General features: G+C 36.9%; 1 protein-coding gene across 2 annotated transcripts in view; it reads left to right on the top strand.

The window, feature by feature from the left end:
• The window catches only part of LOC307004128 (NACHT, LRR and PYD domains-containing protein 3-like), a 64,040-nt gene extending 58,625 nt beyond the window's left edge, over positions 1 to 5,415 (top strand). The window contains exon 7 of one of the 2 annotated variants that reach the window (XM_079623084.1): positions 4,164 to 5,415. In XM_079623084.1, coding sequence (XP_079479210.1) covers positions 4,164 to 4,738 — 575 coding nt within the window. In that variant the 3' untranslated portion in view covers positions 4,739 to 5,415. The remainder of the gene's footprint in view (positions 1 to 4,163) is intronic. The other variant, XM_079623083.1, reaches the window with a different exon arrangement.
• Positions 5,416 to 13,323: the final 7,908 nt, after the last annotated feature.

Raw genomic sequence — 13,323 nt, 5'->3', positions numbered from 1 at the left:
GTTGTGTTTGTAGATGAATGAGACCGGGCAACAGGAATTAATCAGGCCGGATTTTATTCTGCATGAATAAAAAGAAAGATGAGAACAAGCTCGAGTCTGTGGCCTTCTCTCACAATTAGGCCTCTCTTCAGTCGCATTTACCGCGAACTCAACACATTTTTACACTTTTAACATCTTTATAATCATGTATTTAAGTTTCTCATATATTCAAATCGTGTTTGTTCAACAGATTTCATAAAAACAATAAAGCATTTTACATAAGCTCAAAACAATATTAACCTGTTAACCTTCACCAGAGCGAGGACGCTCTGAAGCGTTTTTTTTTTTTAATAGTTCAAAGTTACTATCAGATTTAATGTTATTACCTTGACAAACTATACATCATTAAAAATATATAAGTCTCACGTTTCAGTATTTGACCACTATTGTATTCTGAGAAACTTATAGTAACAGTTATGTCTTAATTTGTGTCAGGATTTATGTAATGAAAAAATGAGTCGATACCTTTAATATGAATTATGAGCGTCAGCTGCTCCATTCAGAAAAAAACTCCGGTGCTGTTGTCTTGAGAACGCGTGACAAAACAACGTTCCCCAGGGCTTTTGGCTCAAAAATGTGCAGATTTGGAGAAATATTGATATATTATCATAGGTTTACATCATATTTCTATAGACAGGAATAATATTTATTGAATTTATATCCAAATGCGTCGATGTATACATAAAGAGCGCTGGATACTCTGATGTACTGTGTTTTCAATCCATACAGCAGGCTGAGGGCGCCATTTGCACAGTTTTTTCCAAATATGAAAGCTCACGAAGAAGAAATAACCTGTGACCTTCCAGGACGTCACTGACATAAACAGCTAACGTTAGCTTTCAGAGATCGCTATAACATGCAGATAAAGATGTTTTGAAGACAATAAACATGATTGCAATGATATTTGATTTACCTGTGTTCTTCGAGCCATGTCAGGTATTTTTATAATAATAGATTATATGTATAATGTAGCAGTGCTAATCGGTATAGACTTTACAATAGTGCAGAATAATATCAAATCATATATTTTCTGTCTGATTTTCTTTTCTGAAGCCAAATAAGCTCATAGAAGATTATTTAAAACACTCGACTTGTACTATAAAGTAAGTTTGGAGCTCAAACAGGGTTTTAATCTCATAAATTGTCGTGTATTGATGGTGTGCTAAGCTAACATGCTAGCTAGCTCTCTAGTTGCACCTGCCATCTAGCTGTTATTTTTTATGATTTTTTTTCTAAATCGGAATGCTTACTGAAATATTTCTTTCTTTAAGAAAGGCATTTGATACAGTTTCAAATGTGAAGTGAAGATTATGAAAGAAATTAGGGGGTGAAACACCGTGATTAGCCAGTCGTTAGCGATTATAATGGAGACAAAGGAAAAGAATATTTATGGCCATAAGCCGGCTGGAAAGGTGTAAATGTGTGCAGGAGAGAGTGACACTGAATGGGGCTCGTTTGCACCACAAAACAATAGAGACAATAGACTGAATAGATGCTAATAGATGACAATAAACACAAGTTTGCATTTTAGAGTCAATTCAAAATAAAGTCATTTGAGATGATCTTGAAAAACATTTAACAAAATACAGAGTTTTAGACTTATCACCTTCAAATTTTAAATATAACATGGTCAGACATGTGTCTTTAGCTGGAGTGCATTTCTAGAGTGCTGACGGGCCAACTTCAATTTAATTTTCATGAAGATGTTTCATAAAAATAAATTTCTAATAACTTACACAACTTTGAAGCTATTCATAATTTTTTCATTATGACAATAATTCATTCTACATTTCCAATAAAGTGCCAGGTGTCAGCTTTCAAATGAGACCATACTTGAGCTTTTAGGACCAAGGGTCAATTAATTGAATCTTTTTTAGGTTGGGTATGCTATTTCTGGGGATTTTTCAAAAGTGGTGCTGAAGGCTAACAGGTTAACAAAAGCTTGAAAGAAAACATACCTGCATGAATAAAAAGAAAGATGAGAACAAGCTCGAGTCTGTGGCCTTCTCTCACAATTAGGCCTGTCAGTAAAAGGCACTATTTTAGCCAACAAAGCTTGGACACTCATGCTAAATGAATTCTTTCCGAAAATACATGTTATAAGTCGATCACATCATTCACACAAACTGCATACATGTTTGAATAAGATTAAAGTGCATTTTAGAACAAAATTACATGTTGTATTACAATAAACAAAACTCATATAAAACTTTTCAGACGGAGCTTCAACACACTCACCTCTCTTCAGTCGCATTTACCGCGAACTGAAGGAGGGCAACCGGAACCGGAACATTTGTTGACTTAAAGGAACCACGCACCATATTTAACAAAACTGAAAAATGACCATGTAATTATAAAAACATGACATCTCAAATAAAATAAATCAATATTAAAATAATAAATGTCCAGAATACAAAATAATTATGTAAATATAAAATAATTGATAATATCAAAGGGAGAGATTTTGTGTGAAATTAATAAATTAATATAACACCTGTTACACAAGGCAGCATGCGGAAACCCAGGCTACCAGAACCCAGTATGTAGAGATGTTCCGATTCCGATACTAGTATCGGAAATGCCACCGATACCAATAAAAATTCTGGCATCGGTATCGGCGAGTACTTGTACCCATGTACCGATCCGATACCATTTTCATAAACAATACATAGTTATTGCACGCTAGCTTTGCTTAACGCTGCAAATCGGAGATCAAGTCTTCTTCGTTGCTCTAAACAGTGGTTGCCCGCGGCAACACAGGAAGTTGTGCTGTATCGCCACAAGCAACCACCGTTTAGAGCAGTGAAGAAGAAATTAAAATGCACGCGCTAGCAGTATGTCCGCAGTTTGGCAATATAACCGACAAAATTATCGAGTTTATTGTTCTGGATGACCAGCCACTGTCAGTCGTCAAAAACGTTGGATTTTGCCGCTTCATTGAACATTTGGAGCCGCGGTACAGTTTGCCTGGTCGCAAATACATCTCTGAAACAGCGCTCCCTAAGCTATTCCAGACAGTGCGTGAACACATTTCATGTAACGTTAAAAGATGTGCAAACAATCAGCTTTACTATCGACATCTGGAGCTGCGACGCGACCCGCTGTCTTTACTGAGTTTGACAAGCACACTGGGTGGGGTGGACACAGTGACGCTGTGTTCTTTAAGTTTTAAGAGATTATTTTCTTATATAATTTTTTTGATTCCTAGATTTATTTGTTGTACTGTTTTTTATACAGTTATATTGTAAAACTAAAATACCTTTTTCTGTTTACAGTATTAGATTTGTGGCTGCATTTGAAGTTATTTTTCACTTAAAAATAAATAATATACTAGGCTACTGTGAGATCACTGAGATGTATGTCAGATAATAAAAAATATTCTAGTTCACTGTGTGTATTTGTTCATGTTTTTTTAAGGGATAAGTCTGAAGCACAACAAATTAATTCTATCAATTCATACAGGGCTAGTATGAATTGCAGCTGTATAGATACACACCCAGGTATCGGATCAGTACTCGGTATCGGCCGATACCCTGAGTCCAGGTATCGGAATCGGTATCGGGAAGGAAAAAAGGGTATCGGAACATCTCTACCAGTATGTAGGTGCTGTTTGAGATGTGCAAGTTCTCTTTAATATCTTGCGCTTAAATGTTTAAAATGGCAAGGCTTAAATAATAAATTACTTCTCATTTTAGAGCATACGACACATGCATTGAACATTTTACAAAGTGTGACTTTTTTCCATGTTTTTGATCATCGCTGTTGTAACGTATTGCGAAGCCAGAATGATTATCAATTGACTGACACATACATTAACCAAACTCTGTCTGTCTGTTTTACGTGTTGTTATTCTCAACAAACCATATCATAGATGCGTTGTCAGATGTGAGATTATCAGCAATGCAAAGACAGAGAACCGTTACACCCCTATTGCACAGACCAGTTGACTAGTTGACTTTAATGTTCTACCATGATGTTCTAAGTCTCTGATTATGTGAACAACATTGCCACCTTGTAAAAAAACCTTCAGACTGTTCTGACTTAGTGTGCTTTATCTCTTCTGACAGCTTCATTAAAAGATCAGATTCATAATTCCTAATTCTGAAATATTTTCTCTCCATCAGATTCTCATCAGCTCAATCTGGATCTGAACACAGTGAATAATAACCTCCGTCTGTCTGAGGAGAACAGAGTGATTAAATGCACTGACACTCTCACAGATCAGCCGTATCCTGATCACCCAGACAGATTTGATCATTATGAGCAGGTGTTGTGTAGAGAGAGTGTGTGTGGACGCTGTTACTGGGAGATCGAGTGGAGTGGGTATGTGTTTATATCAGTGTCATATAAGAGCATCAGCAGGAAGGGGGACGGTAAAGAGTGTGTGTTTGGATATAATGATCAGTCCTGGAGTTTGATCTGCTCTGCCTCCAGTTACTCATTCAGACACAATAACACAGAGACTAAACTCCCTGTAGAGCCCATCAGCAGGAGAACAGGAGTGTGTGTGGATCACAGGAGAGTAGGAGTGTATGTGGATCACAGTGCAGGAACTCTGTCCTTCTACAGCGTCGACAGAGACACACTGAGCCTCATCCACACAGTCCAGACCACATTCACTCAGCCGCTCTATCCTGGGTTTAGGGTTTATTATAATGGATCATCAGTGAAACTGACTGTAGAGAGATTATACCCATAATGCTTTGAGCTGCATGACAAATCAATAACAGCAAAATGTTATAGAGTCTCTTATTTTCTCTACATTACTAACACAGCTGAACTTCTGTTAGTGAAAAAAAGAGAAACCCAGAAAAAACAGGCAAGGATACCAACAGAGAAGAGAGAGGAAATATGAGACTCACTGCAAACATGTCTTGATGATACGAACAAATCCAAGACTTTCAACTCAAAACTCAATTTAAGACATTCATAGATTTGTTTTTTTAGGTTACTCCTCCTTAACTTCTCGGATCTAGTTTAACATATGATTACTGTGCTTTGGGTTATGTCTGTATTATTAAAGATGGTTCTGTTGTAATATATTTTATACTGTACTAAACCTGTTAGTGGGGTGTTTTTGTATCGATGTTTATCTTTTTATTATAATTTTTGTTTTATTTTTTGATGTGTGATTTTTATTTATTTTACTTTTTTGATTGTTTGTCTCTCTGTTGTTGTGAAAATTAGGAAAAAATATGAAAAAAAGACATTCAAAGATGATCTCAAAAGACAAAGACGTTAAAGTTAGAAGCAACAATGAAAGAAATTCAGAAACAGAATGTTAAAGTCAAGGGAATAAAGACATATTCAAGAGAATGAATCAATCACACAGTTTTTTTTATCAATTCCTGTGTAAATGAAGGATCTAATGATTCTAAATAGAAACGAGTTGTGTGTGTGTGTGTGTGTGTGTGTGTGTGTGTGTGTGTGTGTGTGTGTTTCAGTCATGTATGTAGTTGTCATTTGATTTACAGCATTTATCATGTTGTTATTATTATTATTGTTGTTTTCTGGGTTATGTTTAGTTTTGCTGTGTTTTTATTCATATTTGAGTTTCCTCTTGATCTTTATTCCTCTGTCTCTGATTATTGTTCTGTGTATTTATTTACACTCCTGCTTCTGTTCAGTTCAGTTCTGTTTAGTTCAACACACACACACACACACACACACACACACAGTATTCATTACTGTAATGAGCTCATTGTGTTTCTGCCTTAAAGTATAACATGTGCAGTCCACACTTTTTCCTCTTTGTCGCCATCTCTGTTCGAAATCTGCAATTGCAGTTATTCACAGAATTATCAACTTTATGTGGGTTGTGCCTCGGCATGGTACAGCGCGGATGAATCCAATGTTTTGAGAAGAATGTGCGGCTGTCAATCACCGCGCTGGTGTGGATAGTGTCATTTGCAATCACAGATACTTTTTGGAAGTATGACCAATTATGAATTTTTACCGGAATATGTCACTGAACAAGTAAGTAACATCCACTTTTGTTCTGACCAACTAAGGGAAAAAAGCATTGCAGTAAATCACGCTGATTAAATCTAACGATCGCTTATCATATATAATTTTTTTTTATTTTTTTATTTAAAGAAACAGGGACAGCATACAATAAACATTAACCTCAAGAGCAGAGATGCATTGTACCAGGTTTTAGCTTAAGAGCTAATATCCACCCGTAGTCCCTGGGCAGGCTGATGTTATAATAAAATACATAATACATACATACATGATTAATGAAATTTACAAATCTTCACAAGCACAACATCGATCACATGTGGGTGCAAATTTAGTGCATGAGCAGCGGTGTCATGGAGGATCTTATACATCAAACACAGATTTGTGTGGATTATCAGATTTTCAAAGCTGAGAAATTTGTATTTTACGAGAATATGACAGTGATGGAATCGTCTGCCTTTCTTATCGTGAATCTTTAGAGAACTGTTATATAATGACTCAAGTGGCCTGAGGGCAGATTTACAAGCCTGTGACCAACTTGTCATACAATAAAGAAAGTGTGGAACAATCATTGCATTTAGATAGGCTCCTGAGGCCTCGATTGTAATGGAATTTCGAATGTGTCTGAACTGTGCCATGTTAAATTTGATTGTATTTTATAACTATTTTATGTGCTTTTTAAAGCCTAAATTTGGTTCCAATATGACACCTAAATATTTTACCTGATCTGGATTTGAAATGATTTGTCCATCAATTAAGATCTTAGGACAATTTTGTACTTTATAACGATTTGTAAAGAACATCGAAACAGTCTTATCTAGATTTATCTAGATCTCCTGAACCCAAACTGGCAGGGATGTAATGTCACATTCTTTCTTGTGTGACACACGAAAGGCTCATTATGCAAGCTCATTATGCGGGGTCATTAAACGGGCCATTGTCTTCTCAGGTGTGAACCACTTACTATTCATGATGGTGTTGGATCATCCACGCCCCTGCGCATATTGCCTTCCCAAACAAAAAGTGTTTTACAAAATGTAAATCAATGTATTGTTTAATGTGAATGATTAGGCAGGATGATTTTCAGATCATTTTGAAGGAAAAACTCTGGGCGACAACATCCATTACTCAAAAGTAATTTTTAGTAAAGTAAAAGTAAAGTGCATAAACATTATTCTCTCAAAAATACAAACATGTAAATGCATGTTGCTCACATATTATGGTAGCCCTGTTTGTGATAAATAGAGTGTAATTACACCTTTGCCATTAATATGTTTATAATATGCAACAGAAAAAAGCACAAATGTCAGGGCATTTCAGAACATCTCAAGGACCCCAAAAACACCTTAGACCCCAGAGGGTTAACTAATACATTATTCAATCAAAAGTTGCATCTGTTAACATAATTAATTAACCTAAATTGACATGAACTGACACTGAACAGTTGTGTTTTTAACTTACTAAAAGTAATGTTATCTAATGGGATGTTATTGTAAAGTGTATATTATATGTTATTATATTTTTTTCAGTCAAACACCATTAATAATCTTGCAGTGATTGAGCTGCTCCTCTGCATGAGTGTTTTGAGCTGTCGTGGTTCGGTGTCTCTAAGACGGAAGTGACGTGTGTTTCTCAGGAGTGAGTGTGTGTTTGTGTGTGTGATGGCTGGGAAGGTGAAGTGGGTGATGTACATCGAGAAATCGGTGCTGATCAATAACTTTGAGAAGAGAGGATGGATCCAGGTGACGGACAGCGACGATAAGGGTTATTACTTCATTTAAAAATAAATATTATTTCAGAATTTTACAGGGTTTTTTTGAGTTTTCTCTCATTACCGCAACACCTTGCTTCTACAATTTACAATCTACAATTTCTATATACAATGAAAATATATTTTCAAAATAAGGTATGATATGAGGTTGATTATTTCAGTAATGATTATTTAGTGTAGAGTTTTTAAAAATAATATTTTCACAATCATCGATTTGAGTTCAAATCAGTTTTATTTTGTAGTGCATCAAAAATACATAAGCAGGAAAAAATAAAAAGTGTCGAGCTGAGGATGTGGCAGGTTGTGGCTCTGGAATAATGGCTTTTATGGCACCAAAGTAGTACCAGACTTTCTCACTCATATCTTATGGATGGAATGTAAAATTTAATTGGTCCAGCACAACTCATAGTGTCAACCTCATATTGACCTGTAATGGTATAGAAACAGGGACTATAGGAATGTTGTCTTTAGCGGGATTAGAACTTCGGTCTCCTGGGCCCAGTTTTTCAAAAAGTATTCGAATCACGGATTGGATCAAATCTTGGAAATGGGTTTTTAAAAAGTAAAAGATTCTGCACTAAGATCGGAGCATGTAATCCGATCTTACATTTGATCTGGATCAAGCCTGCCCTTTGGGTTTTTCAAAACTTTGAACTCAGTTTGGGATCTATTTGATCCCAAAAAAAAAAAAAACTGGATTATCCTGATCCCATCAGAAGGGTGGATTCAGTTGTGATTTTTCAAACCAAATAAAATCAGAGAGGTTTTTAAGTGAATGATTACAAAATCAATGTTAACTGATGATTTCTTCACATTTGAAGCGTATATAAAGCATGTCACATCTAGATATGGTAAACAAAACAAAACAAAAATCTCAAAGCTGTCAAATAAATGTCACTGTTGCTCACAGCTCTACAGTATATTAATGGCAATGACAACAACAAATATACTCAGTCATTCAGTAGCCTAGTTAAAAGTAATTTCTCACAATTGCATCTCTAATTGCATGTCCAGTGTGTCCTTCATTAGGTAAGAACATTGGCGGCTGTTCTGGTTCTACATCAGGCTCGGGTCCATCAAAATTGTCATCAAGAGGGACATGACGCCTGGTGGCGATGTTATGCAAAAAAAATACAGGCAAGGATTATGTTGCATGCCACCTTGGGTTGTTCCTCGCAAGTAGTTAAGACACGCAAACCGTATCTTCAGGACTCCATTTAAACATTCAATGGCTGGTCATCCTTGGGAAAGGAAACAAATTGATATATCAGACTGCCCAGTGCTACTGACATAGCCTTTACCACATTACTCACGGTTGCTTTTATCACTCCCATATTGTCACCAATTACTTGGTAGAAAGTCCCATATCCGTAAAATCGCCACGGATAAACCTCCACGGATAAAGCATGACTCCTTTAGGTTCGGTGTTGGAGTGTTGGCCTGACAAGATCTGCAATGTACTTAACCCTCTGGGGTCTAAGGTGTTTTTGGGGTCCTTGAGATGTTTTGACATGCCCTGATAAATGTATTTTTTTCAGTTGCTTATAAACATATTAATGGCAAAGGTGTAATTACACTATATTTAGCACGAACATGGCTATCATAATATGTGAGCAACATGTATGTACATGTTTGCATTTTTGAGAGAATATTATTTATGCGTGGTTATTCAAAAAACTCAAACTTAAATTTTCTGATATAAGACCACAAACGAGCAACTTCACATATTCCCACAATACTTTTGACTAATGGATCTTGTCGGCTAAAGTGTTTACTTCAAAATGATCTGAAAATCATCCGGGCTAATCGTTCACATTAAACAATAGATTGATTTACATTTTGTAAGACACTTTTTGTTTGGAAAGGCAATATGCAGGGGGGCGTGAATGATCCAACAAGGTCATGAATAATGTCCTCATTCCCACCTGGAGACAAAGACCTGCTAATGCTGCATACTAATGAGCAAATCATTCAGGTGTCACTGAGCCACAAGAAAGAATGCAAAGACAACACACTTACCATACCAGCAAGACCAGCATATGTTGTGTTTTGGTGCTGGTTTGCTGGTGACCAGCATAGAATGCTGGTGATTGGATGCTGGTATGCTGGTGACCAGCATACCAGCACCAGCATCCCATGCTGGTCACCAGCAATACATGTTAAGGATGGTAGCCTGTTCACCAGGGTGGAATGCTGGACAACTACATGGAATTTTGTATGATGAAAATCATGAAAGTACAAGCTGACATTAATATAAGTAAGTTTATTTAATAATAACAAGTAAACATTAACAAAATAATAACAATTATTTATCAAAAAAACAACACTCATCTGGCTCAAGCAAATTACAATAAAACACAATTAACAACAATTTATCTTAAGTGCTTTTTTTTTTTGTCTGTTAATGTCCATTATTTTTTCTGTGATGAACCGTCCAGCCTTTACCCATCTGGCCTGCAACTCTGTCTCCTCCACATTCTTCCTGTCAAGCCACTCCTTGAAGCAGACTGAAAAGAAATGTACAGATAAACAGTGATGCTTCTGTCGCACAAGAACAAAGAACCACCAAAGTACTTAGCATCCCTCAAAGACCTAGTGGCTACTGCTACCTTTTAATGTCTGAAGTTTCTGGGGGGTTAAGGGCTGCCTGGTGGTTTTGGTTGTGGGGCATTCCTTCCCTGTGAGACTTCTTTCCCCCAGAGTCTTAGTGCCCCAGATTGCCACTGCCAACTCCTTCACAAATAAGGAATCACGTGTGCGGTTTTGGATCCTTGACCAGGCCTCTCTACGCACTCGAACGTCTCCCCCCAATTGAATCTGACAAAATTAAAAACAAAAATAAATCAAAGGTACTAGATTGTACATATGCATACAAAATTCATAAAAACTATAATTGTACTGGTTCTTATATTAATCCATGCACACAGATGACGAGGGCAATGCTGTACCTCATCTCCTTTTGAAGATACAGATGGTTCCACCTCATTCAAACAGCCAGACTCTGCAACTATACACAAAATAATGTAAATATACTCAATAGACATATTTACCCACTTGCATCAGGGCCTATACTTTGATAAATATGGACCATGATAAATTTCAGATATCTGTGAGTAATATATATTTTTGCACTTACTTTGTAAGGTGTCCTTTAGGCATGGTGGTCCAGGATCTTTGACAGTTAGAAAGAGAACAAACATATCACAAATAAGATAGATGATGGAAAACATGACAACAAAGAATATACTTTGTAAACCCTCAAAGATCACAGCTGAAGCACTCCAATAAGACTTATAGTCTTCCCCAATCCCAAAGCAGTGTGCTGAAATTTGAATTTGCTATATGCATAGCTGCTATTCCTTTAATTTGAATATTGTTTATTAGCTGGTTTAAAGGGGATACCCAGGCATTCCCAGACCAGATGAGATTTATAATCCCTTCAGCGCGATCTGGATCTACCCCGTAGATGGCGCTTAAGAGGCATCCTGATCAGATGCCCGATCAAACGACAAATTGCATTTTTGTTTGAATGACAATCTCAGAGGTTAGGGAAAAGGAAAAGTTGTCCTCACCACTGCACTTTGCTGTTGATGAGGATTTCAGTGTCTTCAGCAATTGTTGCTGCAATTGCATGTTTAGTGAATGTTGTTCTTTATTCTCTGCCTCAATTTCTGCACTGTTCTTCTCCTGCTCCTCTAACCTATAACAGAAGGACATACTGTATGTCATGATTAGCTGACATAAGAAAAAATATTGTATGAAATATATTGGGTGTTATCTAGCTACTTATAGTAGTGCACCTACACGCATGTATATCCATCTAGCTCTGCATGGTGCTATGACAAGCAGGTTAAATCAAACATTGGGCTAAAGATCAATTCTCATGTCAGAACACATTGACAGAAAATTATAAATCTGTCTAAAGGCTATTCAAAAATCCCTTACTTGTTTTTAGTTTCCTGCAGTTGCAGGGACATACTGTTTAATTTTTTTAGGTAGAGCTGTTGCTTCTGTCTTGCCTCCTCAAAAAGTTTTTCTGGTACAACCCCACCATCATCATCATCATCATCCTCCTCTTCTGACAATGAATCAGACAGGGTATGAGCTCTCATTGTCTTGCTTGGGGTTGGGCAGAGTGGAGACTGCTTTCTTCTCATTTTCCTCTCTTTTAGCAAGGCCAAGAGGTTATTTCGTTTGGCCTCTTCTGTAGCTTTTTTCTGATTTGTCTGGAAACATGGATAGAAGCATAATTAGGAAAAGGCATCACAGTGTAATGCAAGACTCCCATACAACCAAACAAAGCAATGTGAAAGCAATATATGGTTATTGGATAGATTATGATTGGAGCCTGCTGATATTATCTGCTGATATTATCACCTGATAATGGTAAAAACCTGATAAAACCTGTATGTGGTCAGAGACACAAAAATACATTGCAGTACACACATGGTTTATAGAGTAGCCTACATGTTTTTTCCCCATATTTTAGCCTTCAATGTATTGTTTTATTTTCACTATAAGTTTTATTATGTAGTTACATTCAAGTGCCACAAGATGGCAATAGCTGTAATTACAGCTAACTGGGAAAACGGGAGCAAATCAGAAGGCAGCAGCCAATAACATAAATTTACCAATTTTATACTACTATTAAGTTAGCTAACATCATAAATATAACAGCAATATCAACGTTACATTTATTGTTTTGGCTTCCTCCTTCTCAGAGCGCGACCGTGGAGGCGTGGTCTCCTTCAGGAGTCTCACACGGACCCGCTTACCCTTGGCTAGATCCTCCTCGATCTCTTCTCTGGACTCTGGAATGTTTATAACACTGAATGTAAGTACTTGAAAGTCCCGATAACGTTATAAGTTACTCTGTCATGCGATACTAACACCGGTAGCATTAGAAAATAAGACAATAATGTTTAACTGTAACTAGCTTGCCACAATAAATTTTAACAACGTTAGCCAAAACTCGCATCAGTTAATAACGTTACACGTTAGTATTAAAGTTAAAGTATTTCCAAGTTGGACACTTGTTTACATTATGTTATTAATTAACTATTGAAGCTATAACTCACCCTTTAGAAACAATATTTGTCCCTTGAAAAACTTATCTTGCCAGCGCACCCAGTAAGTTTTAGTGAGGTCACTAACGTTGAGGTCAAAGTCCTTAATATCGGATATGGGGACGATTTCTTTACACCCGTCCTCTATATATTTCACATAGGCGAACATATTTTCTATTCTATTTTATAGTTGAATTATAATATAAAGTAGATTTGTCGAGTGAAGTTGTCCAATCCCGTAAATATGTCAAGTAACGGTTACCGCACGAGCGAATTACGGCGGGAAGCGTGAGATACACTGTTGCCTTGGTTACAGACTACAGTCATACTGTATGGACCATAGACATCATATAGATAGACGCCCTATCGACCGCTACTGCCTATTAGCGCGGTCGAGCCGTGGGGCCGCCATCTTAAACCGGTCACCCGCTCCACTCAGTGTAATCTGTATGGCCGGAGCAATGAGCTGTCAGCGCATTTAATTAA

The sequence above is a fragment of the Phoxinus phoxinus genome, assembly GCF_949152265.1.
Source record: "Phoxinus phoxinus genome assembly, chromosome: 9".
Lineage (NCBI taxonomy): Eukaryota > Metazoa > Chordata > Actinopteri > Cypriniformes > Leuciscidae > Phoxinus > Phoxinus phoxinus.
This window is presented reverse-complemented; position numbering and strand designations above follow the sequence as displayed.